At 47.4% G+C, this 12,993-nt stretch overlaps 1 protein-coding gene across 2 annotated transcripts in view; it reads left to right on the forward strand.

Annotated features, from left to right (window-relative positions):
- Positions 1-12,993, forward strand: part of LOC142296994 (cytochrome P450 2C5-like) — a 130,445-nt gene that overhangs the window by 62,928 nt on the left and 54,524 nt on the right. For both annotated transcript variants that reach the window (XM_075341192.1, XM_075341193.1), the window contains one exon: positions 1,801-1,961. In XM_075341192.1, coding sequence (XP_075197307.1) covers positions 1,801-1,961 — 161 coding nt within the window. The remainder of the gene's footprint in view (positions 1-1,800; positions 1,962-12,993) is intronic.

Below are 12,993 nucleotides of genomic sequence, written 5' to 3' on the forward strand. Positions count from 1 at the left end.
ATATTACCAGTTATGTATATTAGATTTTATGACAGGGTATTGATCCAGGGAACTAGTCTGATTGCCGGATGTGGAGTCAGGAAGGACATTTTTTCCCCATTGGAACTTGTTTGCCACATTGGGGTTTTTTTTTGCCTTCCTCTGGATCAACATGTTAGGCTACGGGTTGAACTAGATGGACTTAGAGTCTCCCTTCAACCTTAAAAACTATGATAGTATGATACTATGATTCAAGAATATAACTACTATAATACTGCTCCCTATGTACAAGAATACATCTACTATAATACTCCCCCTATGTACAAGAATATAAATACTATAATACTGCTCCCTATGTACAAGAATATATCTACTATAATACTAACCCTATATACAAGAATATGACTACTATAATACTGCTCCTATGTACAAGAATATAACTACTATAATACTGCTTCTATGTACAAGAATATAACTACTATAATACTGCCCCTATGTACAAGAATATAACTACTATAATACTGCTCCTGTACAAGAATATAACTACTATAATACTGCCTCTATATACAAGAATATAACTACTATAATACTGCTCCCTATTTACAAGAATATAACTACTATAATACTGCCTTTATGTACAAGAATATAACTACTATAATACTGCTCCCTATGTACAAGAATACATCTACTATAATACTCCCCCTATGTACAAGAATATAAATACTATAATACTGCTCCCTATGTACAAGAATATATCTACTATAATACTAACCCTATATACAAGAATATGACTACTATAATACTGCTCCTATGTACAAGAATATAACTACTATAATACTGCTTCTATGTACAAGAATATAACTACTATAATACTGCCCCTATGTACAAGAATATAACTACTATAATACTGCTCCTGTACAAGAATATAACTACTATAATACTGCCTCTATATACAAGAATATAACTACTATAATACTGCTCCCTATTTACAAGAATATAACTACTATAATACTGCCCCTATGTACAAGAATATAACTACTATAATACTGCTCCCTATGTACAAGAATACATCTACTATAATACTCCCCCTATGTACAAGAATATAAATACTATAATACTGCTCCCTATGTACAAGAATATATCTACTATAATACTAACCCTATATACAAGAATATGACTACTATAATACTGCTCCTATGTACAAGAATATAACTACTATAATACTGCTTCTATGTACAAGAATATAACTACTATAATACTGCCCCTATGTACAAGAATATAACTACTATAATACTGCTCCTGTACAAGAATATAACTACTATAATACTGCCTCTATATACAAGAATATAACTACTATAATACTGCTCCCTATTTACAAGAATATAACTACTATAATACTGCCTTTATGTACAAGAATATAACTACTATAATACTGCCCCTATGTACAAGAATATAACTACTATAATACTGCCTCTATATACAAGAATATAACTACTATAATACTGCCCCTATGTACAAGAATATAACTACTATAATTCTGCTCATATATAAAAGAATATAATTGCCTATGCTGTAATGTCCCATTCAGCTGAAAACAGTGTAGACTTTGGTGGGCTACCTGAGTCTTTGGGTCCGGTTCTGGTCGCACTCTTTGTGACCACGAACATTACGACCTTGGTTTTCTAGGTAGATGAATATAACTACTTAACCTCTTCCTTTACTGTTCTAAAATTTTATTTCAAATTTTATCTCTACATTAATTAATAAACTAATATTTTGGTTCTTTATCATTATACTCCTATTTTTTTGCTGTTACTTTAGGTGAACCCTTTGACAACGTTATGATAATGAACACTGCCATCTGTAATATCATTGTATCTATATTATTTGGCCATCGCTTTGATTCTGATGATCCGGAACTTGAGAGGCTTTTGATCATAGTAATGGACATTGCCAGGTTACTTGGTAGTCCCGCTACCTTGGTAAGTTCATTATTATGATTTTCTTACAATGTACTTGTGTATATTGTGTATTTACCAGCTATTAGAACAGTGTATTGCGCCATCCACAAGCATTCACTCAGGCCTGGGAACTACTACCACTATAGGTGACAAGTTTATCTTCTAGATATCAACTACCCCTTACTACAATGAGATCAACAGCAATAATTGTTGCACGTTGTACGTATTTCCAGAAGTAAAATCTACTCTAGCCGCTACTCAAGTAAAGCCTGCTTTACACGTTATGATTTTGCATACGATATCATATGCAATCGTAACCGCCCCCATCGTATATGCGTCACGTTCAATTTGTTGAATGTGTCGCACATACGATTATTTCCCGTCACACGTACTTACCCGTCCATACGACCTCGATGTGGGTGGCGAACATCCACTTCCTGGAGTGGGAGGGACGTTCGACGTCACAGCGACATCATGCGGCAGCCGGCCAATGGAAGCGGAGGGGCGGAGATGAGCGGTATGTAAACATCCCGCCCACTTCCTTCCTTCTGCATTGCCGGTGGAAGCCGCGGGACGCAGGTAAGATCTGTTCATCGTTCCCGGGTTGTCACACACAGTGATGTGTGCTAACCCGGGTACGATGAACAACCAGACGTTCAATTTTTAGGAACTGAACGACGTGCATGCAATGAACGTTTTACCGTTCAATCGCAATCGCATGTAGCTGTTACACGTTTCAATATAACTTACGATGCCGGATGTGCATCACTTACGACGTGACCCCGCCGACACATTGTAAGATATATTGTAGCGTGTAAACCGGCCTTAAGCCTTCAAAACTGGATTTGTAACTGGTTCCCGCTAACCTTAGATATGTTTCTGATGACAGATCACTGCAGAATGTAATTTTTGTTGTGATTTTTGCTGTAATTTGCAGTATATGCCACAATAAACTAAAATATAATCACTATATCTAATATATAATCTCTATATCCTATATCAGCATAGATATTGTCTATAGTCTAGAGACACATCAGTCTGTATAGGAGCTGCTTTAGTTATTAAAATATTAATCATCTACATAGTCTACACATCCTTTATTTCTCATTATCCTATACATACTGTATAATGTCAGTTGGATCACATGAATCAGTTTGTTTGTGTAGTTTAATTCAATGTCATTGATACAATGGTCTTGCCCTATGCGGGCGTCACACGGTACGATATAACGGGCGATATGTCGTCGGGGTCACGTCGGTAGTGACGCACATCCAGCATCGTCTGATATATCGTAGCATGTGACAGCGGTGAAAGAGTAGAAATACTCACCTTCTCGTTCATCGTTGACACGTCGCTCATTTTCAAAAAATCGACCGTCAGGTTGTTCATCGTTCCCGTGGCAGCACACATCGCTCCGTGTGACACCCCGGGAACGACGAACACAGCTTACCTGCGTTCCGCCGGCAATGAGGAAGGAAGGAGGTGGGCGGGATGTTTACGTCCAGCTCATCTCCGCCCCTCTGCTTCTTTTGGCCGGCTGCCGTGTGTCGTCGCTGTGACGCCAAACGTCCCTCCCCCTTCAAGAAGATGATGTTCGCCGCCCACAGCGACGTCGCCCGGGAGGTAAGTACGTGTGACAGGGGGTTAAAGACTTAGTGCGCCACGGGCAACTAATTGCCCGTGACGCACAAATGATGGGGGCGGGTATGATCGCTCGTGCAATCGCACGATAGATCGTCCCATGTGACGCACTCATTAGTCTATGTAACATGTAGGCCCCTACATTACTAGAGATGAGCGAACCTGTTCGATAAAAGTTCGCCAATCTCAAGTTCGGTACGACCCTGGGCGTGTTCGTTCAACCTCGGCAAATATGAGCCCACTAGAGTTGAGCGAGTACCTAACTATTCGTACTCACTATACTCATGACAAGTGCTGTCTAATACTCGCGTATTCATTCTGAATAGCATGTGCAATGCAAGTCAATGGGGAATACTCGCCATGTAACGAGTAACCCGAATTCTGCAGTATTCGCTACGCACACGAATAGTACGGCATTCGCGTTATTCGTTACTTTGCGAGTTTTTCCCCATTAACCTGCATTGCACACACTATTCGGAACGAATACACGAGTATTACACAGTACTCGTTTTGAGTATAGTGAGTACGAATAGTTAGGTACTTGCTCAACTCTAGAGTCCATCTCACAAAACTCGATAATACGTATTTTCCAGTCCCAAACACTGGCTGCGTTTCCATAAAAAAAAATTTAGTAGCATTTTTTTGTTTTGTATAGGATTGCGGTGCTGTCTGATGTGGAAATGCGTAAAATGAGTGCAGGACGCAGGGACTCGGACTCAGAACAAGGCTTTTGGCGCTTGAGTTTCTTTTCTGAACTTTAATCGCCGATGTTCCTGCAGCCAATCATGGCGCAGGAAACATTATCAAGGTGGAGACAGAAGGGCTTCTGTGATTGGCTCGCTAAGTCACATGTCAATGTGGATATAAGTAGCTGCTATTTTTGCCTCTGCGTAATTTCGTGAATGTGGTTCAATAGAGAAGGAAGCTGCTGCTGCGGCTCCACATCGTAGACAGTGAGATTAGGCGTTTAATGCTAGGCAGTTTAGCTACATAGGCCGGCGATAGTTTACAAATACAATAACGATGTACAGTGTTGGGAGAGGTGTGCCACAAATCGGCACATGAAATCATAGGAAGATTGCAGGTACTTGTAGTGCGTCATAAACTGTTTTGTCCAGCGATAGTTTAGAATAGGGACGTGCAGTTTAGGGATAGGTATTGTGCCACAAATTGGCCCATGAAATCAGAAAAAGGGATTTGCAGGTACTTGCGGGTAATGTGTGGAAAACCATTGCCAGGTAGTGAGGCATCCAAATAGCTCTTGGTTCCTGCTCCAAATTACGCAGGATGAGGCCAGCACATTAATAGTTATTGTTAGTGCAGTCTGCACACTCCAGGGCTTAATGCAATCAGACAGTCCTGAAATTAATCTGCATCAGAGAATGCAGTCACACAGCTGGAGAGTTGTGAAAAGCTATCCGGGTTGAGTTTTGATCAATGGCTGTCTGCACTGAACTTGGAGCCAGGGAAGGCCCTGTGTGACAATGGTGCAAACCTGTTAGCGGCCCTACACCTGGGCGAGATCACAAATGTGTCTTGCATGGCTCACGCTCTTGTGGCGCCCTGGACAAGCCAGGTCGTCACAGGAACTACACCAACACACCCCACACCCCGGTCAGGCACACCTATGTCAAACACAAATCCTTGTTGCCTCCCTCCAGGGGCTGATGTCCACACCAGGGGGTGGGCCAGGCGGTTGTCCCGCCCACCAAGGAGTTCACAGTCCTGGAGGTGGGAAAAGCAGATCAGATTAGTTTTGGAGTTGAGGAGAAGTGAAGTGGTAAAAGAGCAATCTGAAGTTGGTCCGGGTGTGTGGCCCGGACGGTATAGCAAGGTTGGCAGACAGTGGTGACCATCTGCAGGAGAGGCCTATTGGAGCCAGCCGTAAGGACCGTGGACGGGCGGTGACCCGGCGGTACTGGACCGGTGAGCACAGAGAAGCCAGCACCATCCGGCAGGGCTTACGGACCCCGACAAGGCTAGGAGTCGCCGTTGAAATTGTCAAATCCGTTAGCGAAGGGAACCTCCGGGGTTTCCCAGCAGCCAAGTCCCGATTGAAGGCAACAGTCCAACCGAGAGAGGGAAACACAGTCACCGCCAAGGCTACAGTTCCCAGGGCCAGAGCCTGCGGGCAAAAGGGGCTCCTTCAGCACCCTTCCAAGCTGGGGAGCAGGTTACCGGTGGGAACCCATTGGAACCATACACACTACACAGGTGCAGGGAAAGGCAGTCACCATCAACCTGCCGGGAGGAGAAACACCGCAGCCGTCTGTGGGACCCGTCCATCCAGCCGTCTGTTTTACCGGAGACTTTGTGTTCATCATTGGCTGAGTGAGTACCACCGTGCCGTGCGGCATAGCGCTGCCCCCTCGACCCTACACCTCACCAGGCCCCAAAACCCGCCTGCCCTCCATCCCTACCCCTCACCGGGCCCCGGTACCACCAAACCCCCTACCCACGGAGGGGAGAACCAACATCCAAGCTGCTCTCTGTCATCGCTCCCGGGATCCCCGTCCAGAGCAGCGGTGGTGTCACAACCTGACCACAACCGTGGGTGGCGTCACGGACAATTTCCCTAAAACCCAAACCTTCCCCCTTTTCACTCACGGGCGAGGAACGCCGCTCGAGTCCCCGGGATCCGGCCCACCGCTCGAGCCACCACTGAGCAGCAGCAGCAGCAGTAGCCGGACCCGCACAGTGGGTGAGCGCAGCGTCCCCTCCTCCGCCCGCGACACTCTGAACCTAGTTGTACAGAAATTTCTATCCCAGTATCCCAAGCTGGATACACTGCTGCACAAGGTACGGTTGGTATGTGCTCAGTTCACAGCTTGCAGCTAATCGACTGACAACAATACAAACGAGTTTAAGCCTACTGGTTAAACGGTTGATATGCAATATGCCGACACGGTGGAATTCCACTCTGCACATGTTGCAGCAACTGTGCCAGCAGCAGTAAGTTATGCTGCAATACACCTTGAGGCATAACCATTGTCGACTCAGTACACACATGGGAGAAATCACGTTTGCGGAGTAGGCACAGTTCAAGGCCCTCTGTACCCTCCTTGATAGCTTTGAAATGGCTGCAAACACGGTGAGCGTTGATGATGCCGTCATCAGCATCACTATTCCACTCATCTACATGTTGGAGCACACTTTGAATAATCTGTGGGAGGAGGTTGGGTTCCCAGAGCAAGAGTAGGATGAGGAAGGATAACATTTCATGGAAAGTCCGGACAGTCGTCACACTGGTGGGTGTCACAGGAGTGTAAGCAATGGATGGAGGTTGGCTCATGGTAACAGAGAAACTGGTAGTGAAGGTGCAGGAGCCGAGCACCAAATAGGAGGAAGAGGTGATGGAGGCTGGAAACGCAGGAGGCGAAGAAGATATTGGTCCTGTATCTTTTGACCGTGGTTGGTGTGAGGAGACAGAAGAAGAGGCAAGCTTGAGCATTAACCCGTCAACAACTCAACATGGACTTGGACCACATGGAAGCGTTCAACACATGAGCGCCTTCTTGCTGCACTATTTGCAACATGATGTACGTATCGTTCAGATTAGAAATAATGCTGACTACTCCGTTGCCACTCTGTTAGATGCACGGTACAAGAGTCAATTTGGCAAGATGCTTCCACCCCTTGAAAGGGACTAGTGATGAGCGAGTACTAAAAAGCTCGGGTGCTCGAGGCTCGGGCCGAGCATCCCAAGATACTCATGTACTCGGCCCAAGCACCGAGCCCAATGTTATCCTATGGGAGACCCGAGTATTTTTATGAAATGACCCCCGGCAGCATGTAGAAACCCTAAAAATGTCACAAAAGTCTCAGAAGAGTGCTCAAATGACATGGCAACAGCATGGGGAAGACCCCTTGAAGCATTTATCACTCAAAAGTCACAGCTGTGAACAATTTTGTCCGCGTTTTACGCCATTTTTACGGACTCACCAGAAAACCTTCAAAAATGACACCAAAATGAATTTTCATGGCGGAAATGTTAAGGGCACATACCCAATAGTAAGATAGAGCTGGTGTATGTTACTTTTGGAGATTACATGAAAGATTTTACGTGAAAACATTGTGTGGCACTCCGATGTCCCTGAGAAGAGACATAAATGAAGGCCTCTTGAGTCTAATGTGCCCATTTTGAGGAAGTGAGTCTTTGTAGTATTTTCCTTTGCCAGGGCAGTCCAAAATTGTGAGGTTCACCAATGCCCCTGCATACAGACGTGCATGAGGGCCTGAAAACCTGAAGTGCCCATTGTAAGGAAGTGGGTCTATTGTAGTATAGCCCTTTGGCAGGACAGCCAAAAATTGGGAGGCTCCACATTGTCCCTGGATAGAGACGTGCATGATGGCCTGTAAACCAGAAGTGCCCATTGTAAGGAAGTGGGTCTATTGTAGTATAGCCGTTAGGCAGGGCAGCCAAAAATTGGGAGGCTCCACATTGTCTCTGGATAGAGACGTGCATGAGGGCCTGTAAACCAGAAGTGCCCATTGTAAGGAAGTGGGTCTATTGTAGTATAGCCCTTAGGCAGGGCAGCCAAAAATTGGGAGGCTCCACATTGTCCCTGGATAGAGACGTGCATGAGGGCCTGTAAACCTGAAGTGCCCATTGTAAGGAAGTGGGTCTATTGTAGTATAGCCCTTAGGCAGGACAGCCAAAAATTGGGAGGCTCCACATTGTCCCTGGATAGAGACGTGCATGATGGCCTGTAAACCAGAAGTGCCCATTGTAAGGAAGTGGGTCTATTGTAGTATAGCCCTTAGGCAGGGCAGCCAAAAATTGGGAGGCTCCACATTGTCCCTTGATAGAGACGTGCATGAGGGCCTGTAAACCTGAAGTGCCCATTGTAAGGAAGTGGGTCTATTGTAGTATAGCCCTTTGGCAGGACAGCCAAAAATTGGGAGGCTCCACATTGTCCCTGGATAGAGACGTGCATGATGGCCTGTAAACCAGAAGTGCCCATTGTAAGGAAGTGGGTCTATTGTAGTATAGCCCTTAGGCAGGGCAGCCAAAAATTGGGAGGCTCCACATTGTCTCTGGATAGAGACGTGCATGAGGGCCTGTAAACCAGAAGTGCCCATTGTAAGGAAGTGGGTCTATTGTAGTATAGCCCTTTGGCAGGACAGCCAAAAATTGGGAGGCTCCACATTGTCCCTGGATAGAGACATGCATGAGGGCCTGTAAACCTGAAGTGCCCATTGTAAGGAAGTGGGTCTATTGTAGTATAGCCCTTTGGCAGGACAGCCAAAAATTGGGAGGCTCCACATTGTCCCTGGATAGAGACGTGCATGATGGCCTGTAAACCAGAAATGCCCATTGTAAGGAAGTGGGTCTATTGTAGTATAGCCCTTAGGCAGGGCAGCCAAAAATTGGGAGGCTCCACATTGTCCCTGGATAGAGATGTGCATGAGGGCCTGTAAACCTGAAGTGCCCATTGTAAGGAAGTGGGTCTATTGTAGTATAGCCCTTTGGCAGGACAGCCAAAAATTGGGAGGCTCCACATTGTCCCTGGATAGAGATGTGCATGATGGCCTGTAAACCAGAAGTGCCCATTGTAAGGAAGTGGGTCTATTGTAGTATAGCCCTTAGGCAGGGCAGCCAAAAATTGGGAGGCTCCACATTGTCCCTGGATAGAGACGTGCATGATGGCCTGTAAACCAGAAGTGCCCATTGTAAGGAAGTGGGTCTATTGTAGTATAGCCCTTAGGCAGGGCAGCCAAAAATTGGGAGGCTCCACATTGTCCCTGGATAGAGATGTGCATGAGGGCCTCAAAACATTGTTCCCATTGCAAAGGAGCGGGTCTCCTGTCGTTGTAATGTCCATTCTGAAAGAATGGGCGAAAACATTTTCCACTGGGGGTATACCTGAAACAACGGCCTAACTATTGTAACGGTCATCATGGTGGCGCATGAGGAGAAGGAGGAGCAGTCCAGCGATTATCCAAAGTCCAGAAGTGTGTACCCATGGGTGAGTGGAGGTACATGGCAAATTCCCGTTACAAACTTTAAATTCCGCTCTCATTTGCTGGTGGTGTGGTGAAGTCTGGCCCAATCCAACCCTTGTTCATCTTGATCAGAGTCAGCCTGTCAGCATTTTCAGTTGACAGACGGGTGCGTTTATCTGTAATGATTCCACCTGCGGCACTAAAAACACGCTCTGACAAAACGCTAGCGGCAGGGCAGGCCAGGACTTCCAAGGCGTAGAGAGCCAATTCATGCCACATGTCCACCTTGGATACCCAATAATTGTAAGGCACAGAGGAATGTCGGAGTACAGTTGTTCGATCTGCAAGGTACTCCTTGAACATCTGGGCAAACGTAGGATTTCTTGTGGCACTACCCCGCACCTCAGGGGCTGTGGTACGTGAGGGGCTGAGAAAACTGTCCCACATCTTAAAGACTGTTCCCCTACCTCTGGCGGATTGGACTTGTTCCCCTCTCGGCTGTACGCCTTGGTTGTCCACTGATTCCTGACCTATGCCACTAGCGTTTTGTGAGGGGAATGCTTTGCCTACTTCCGTGACTATGGCCTTCCGGAACTGCTGCATTTTGGCTGACCTCTCCGCCTCGGGAATAAGAGACATAAAGTTCTCCTTGTAGCGTGGGTCTAACAGTGTTACCAACCAGTAATGATTGTCGGCCAAGATGTTCTTAACGCGAGGGTCACGAGACAGGCAGCTTACCATAAAGTCAGCCATGTGCGCCAGACTCTTAACAGCCAGTACTTCAGTATCCTGACCAACACGATGACTGAACATGCTGTCCTCCTCCTCCTCCTCATCTACCCTGTCCTCTGGCCAGCCACGCTGAACCGAGGATATGACTGGTGTGCATGTCTTATCCTCAATTTGGCCGGAGAGTTGCTCCATGTCTTCATCCTCCTCCTCGTCATAGTCCTCCACTGCACGTTGTGATGAGACGAGGCTCGGCTGTGTGTTATCACCCACACCCACTACTGTTTCTTGCTCCAACTCATCGCACTCCGCCTGCAATGCATCATGTTTGTTTTTGAGCAGAGACCGTTTTAGAAGGCAGAGAAGCGGTATGGTGATGCTAATAATGGCGTCATCACCACTCACCATCTTGGTGGAGTCCTCAAAGTTTTGGAGGATGGTACATAAGTCGGACATCCATCTCCACTCCTCAGGTGTTATGTGTGGAGTTTGACCCATTTCCCGACGGCTTAGGTGATGCAGGTACTCAACAACTGCCCTCTTCTGCTCACATATCCTGACCAACATGTGCAGAGTTGAATTCCAATGCGTGGGGACATCACACACCAGTCTTTGAGCCGGAAGATGCAAACGGCGCTGAAAGCCGGCAAGGCCGGCTGAAGCAGTAGGTGACTTTCGAAAATGTGCAGACAGGCGGCGAACTTTTACCAGCAGATCAGACAGCTCTGGGTAGGACTTTAGAAACCGCTGAACCACGAGGTTGAGCACATGGGCCACGCATGAAACATGTGTCAGCTGGCCTCGCCTCAAAGCCGCCACCAGGTTCCGGCCATTGTCACACACGACCTTTCCTGGCTTTAGGTTCAGAGGTGTGAGCCAGTGATCTGCCTGCTGTTTCAGAGCTGTCCACACCTCTTCTGCATTGTGGGGTTGTCACCTATGCAGATTAGCTTCAGCACAGCCTGTTGCCGCTTCGCCGAGGCAGTGCTGCAGTGCTTCCAGCTTGGGACTGGTGTGGAGGGTAAAGTGGATGAGGATGCGCAGGAGGAGGAGGAGGCTGAAGAGCATGACTTTCCGGAGCTGTAGAGTGTGGGTGAAACCCTGACTGAGGTAGGGCCTGCAAACCTTGGTGTGGGAAGGACGTGTTCCGTCCCTCGTTCAGACTGGGTCCCAGCTTCCACAATATTAACCCAGTGTGCCGTCAACGAGATGTAGCGGCCTTGCCCACAAGCACTTGTCCACGTGCCTGTGGTTAGGTGGACTTTGGCTGAGACAGCGTTGTTCAGGGCACGTGTGATGTTTTGTGACACGTGGTTATGCAATGCGGGGACGGTACACCGGGAGAAATAGTGGCGGCTGGGGACCGAGTAACGTGGGACAGCTGCCGCCATCAGGTCGCGGAATGCTTCTGTCTCCACCAGCCTAAAAGGCAACATTTCCAGCGCAAGCAGTCGCGAAATGTTAGCATTTAGAAGTGTGGCATGTGGGGCGTTGGCAGTGTATTTGCGCCTGCGTTCAAAGGTTTGCTGAATGGATAACTGAACGCTGCGCTGGGACAAGGACGTGCTTGATGATGGTGTTATTTCTGCGTAGGCAACTGCAGGTGCAGGGCCGGAGGAGGCTTGTTCACAGGCAGCATGGACAGGGGATTAGCTCGCATGCACAACAAGCGAAGACGTAGCAGTGACATCAGCAAGCACTGCTCCTCGACTCTGTTGTACTTCCCACAAAGTCGGGTGCTTGGCTGACATGTGCCTGATCATGCTGGTGGTGGTCAGGCTGCTAGTTTTGGTACCCCTGCTGATGCTGGCACGGCAGGTGTTGCAAATGGCCTTTTTAGAATCATCTGGAGCCAACTTAAAAAACTGCCAGACTCAGGAAGACCTAACATTTGTACAGGCACCTTGTGTCGTGTTGTTGTTCCGGGGAACGGTTGCCTGACTTCTGCCTGGAGCCACCACCCTGCTTCTTACTGCCTGTTGGGATGCTACGCCTCCCTCCCCCTGTGCACTGCTGTCCTCGCTCTGCATATCCTCCTGCCAGGTTGGGTCAGTTACTGGATCATCCACCTCGTCGTCTTCCTCTTCCGCACCCTGCTCCTCCTCCTGACTTCCTGACAATTGTGTCTCATCATCGCCCACCCCTTGTTGAGACATGTTGCCAACTTCGTGAGAACGTGGCTGCTCAAATATTTGGCCATCTGTACATACGATCTCCTCATGACCCACTTCAACAGGAGCTGGCGAGAGGCCAGAATGTGCGAATGGAAACGTGAACAGCTCTTACGAGTGTCCAAGTGTGGGATCAGTAATGTCCGAGGACGTGTACTCAGCCTTGTGGTAGGAAGGAGGATCAGGTTCTGAAATGTGCGGTGCAGTATCACGGCTACTGACACTTGACCGTGTGGAAGACAGAGTGTTTGTGGTGGTGCAAATCTGACTGGAAGCATTATCCGCAATCCAACTAACAACCTGTTGACACTGGTCTTGGTTCAAGACCGGTGTACTGCTGCGGTCCCCAAGAATTTGGGACAGGACGTGCGAGCGAGTAGATGTGGCCCTTTGTTGTGGCGAAATTAGAGCTTGCCCACGACCTCGGCCTCTGCCTGCACCACCATCACGTCCACTTCCTTGTTCGTTGCCGACGCCCTTGCGCATTTTGCAATGCTGTGCTGACGTGTATTCACTAGACTTGTGCGTTATATCCAAGTTTGTGCAAAACGCACACAAGTCCACCT

The sequence above is a fragment of the Anomaloglossus baeobatrachus genome, chromosome 3 (genome assembly GCF_048569485.1).
Source record: "Anomaloglossus baeobatrachus isolate aAnoBae1 chromosome 3, aAnoBae1.hap1, whole genome shotgun sequence".
Classification (NCBI taxonomy): Eukaryota; Metazoa; Chordata; class Amphibia; order Anura; family Aromobatidae; genus Anomaloglossus; species Anomaloglossus baeobatrachus.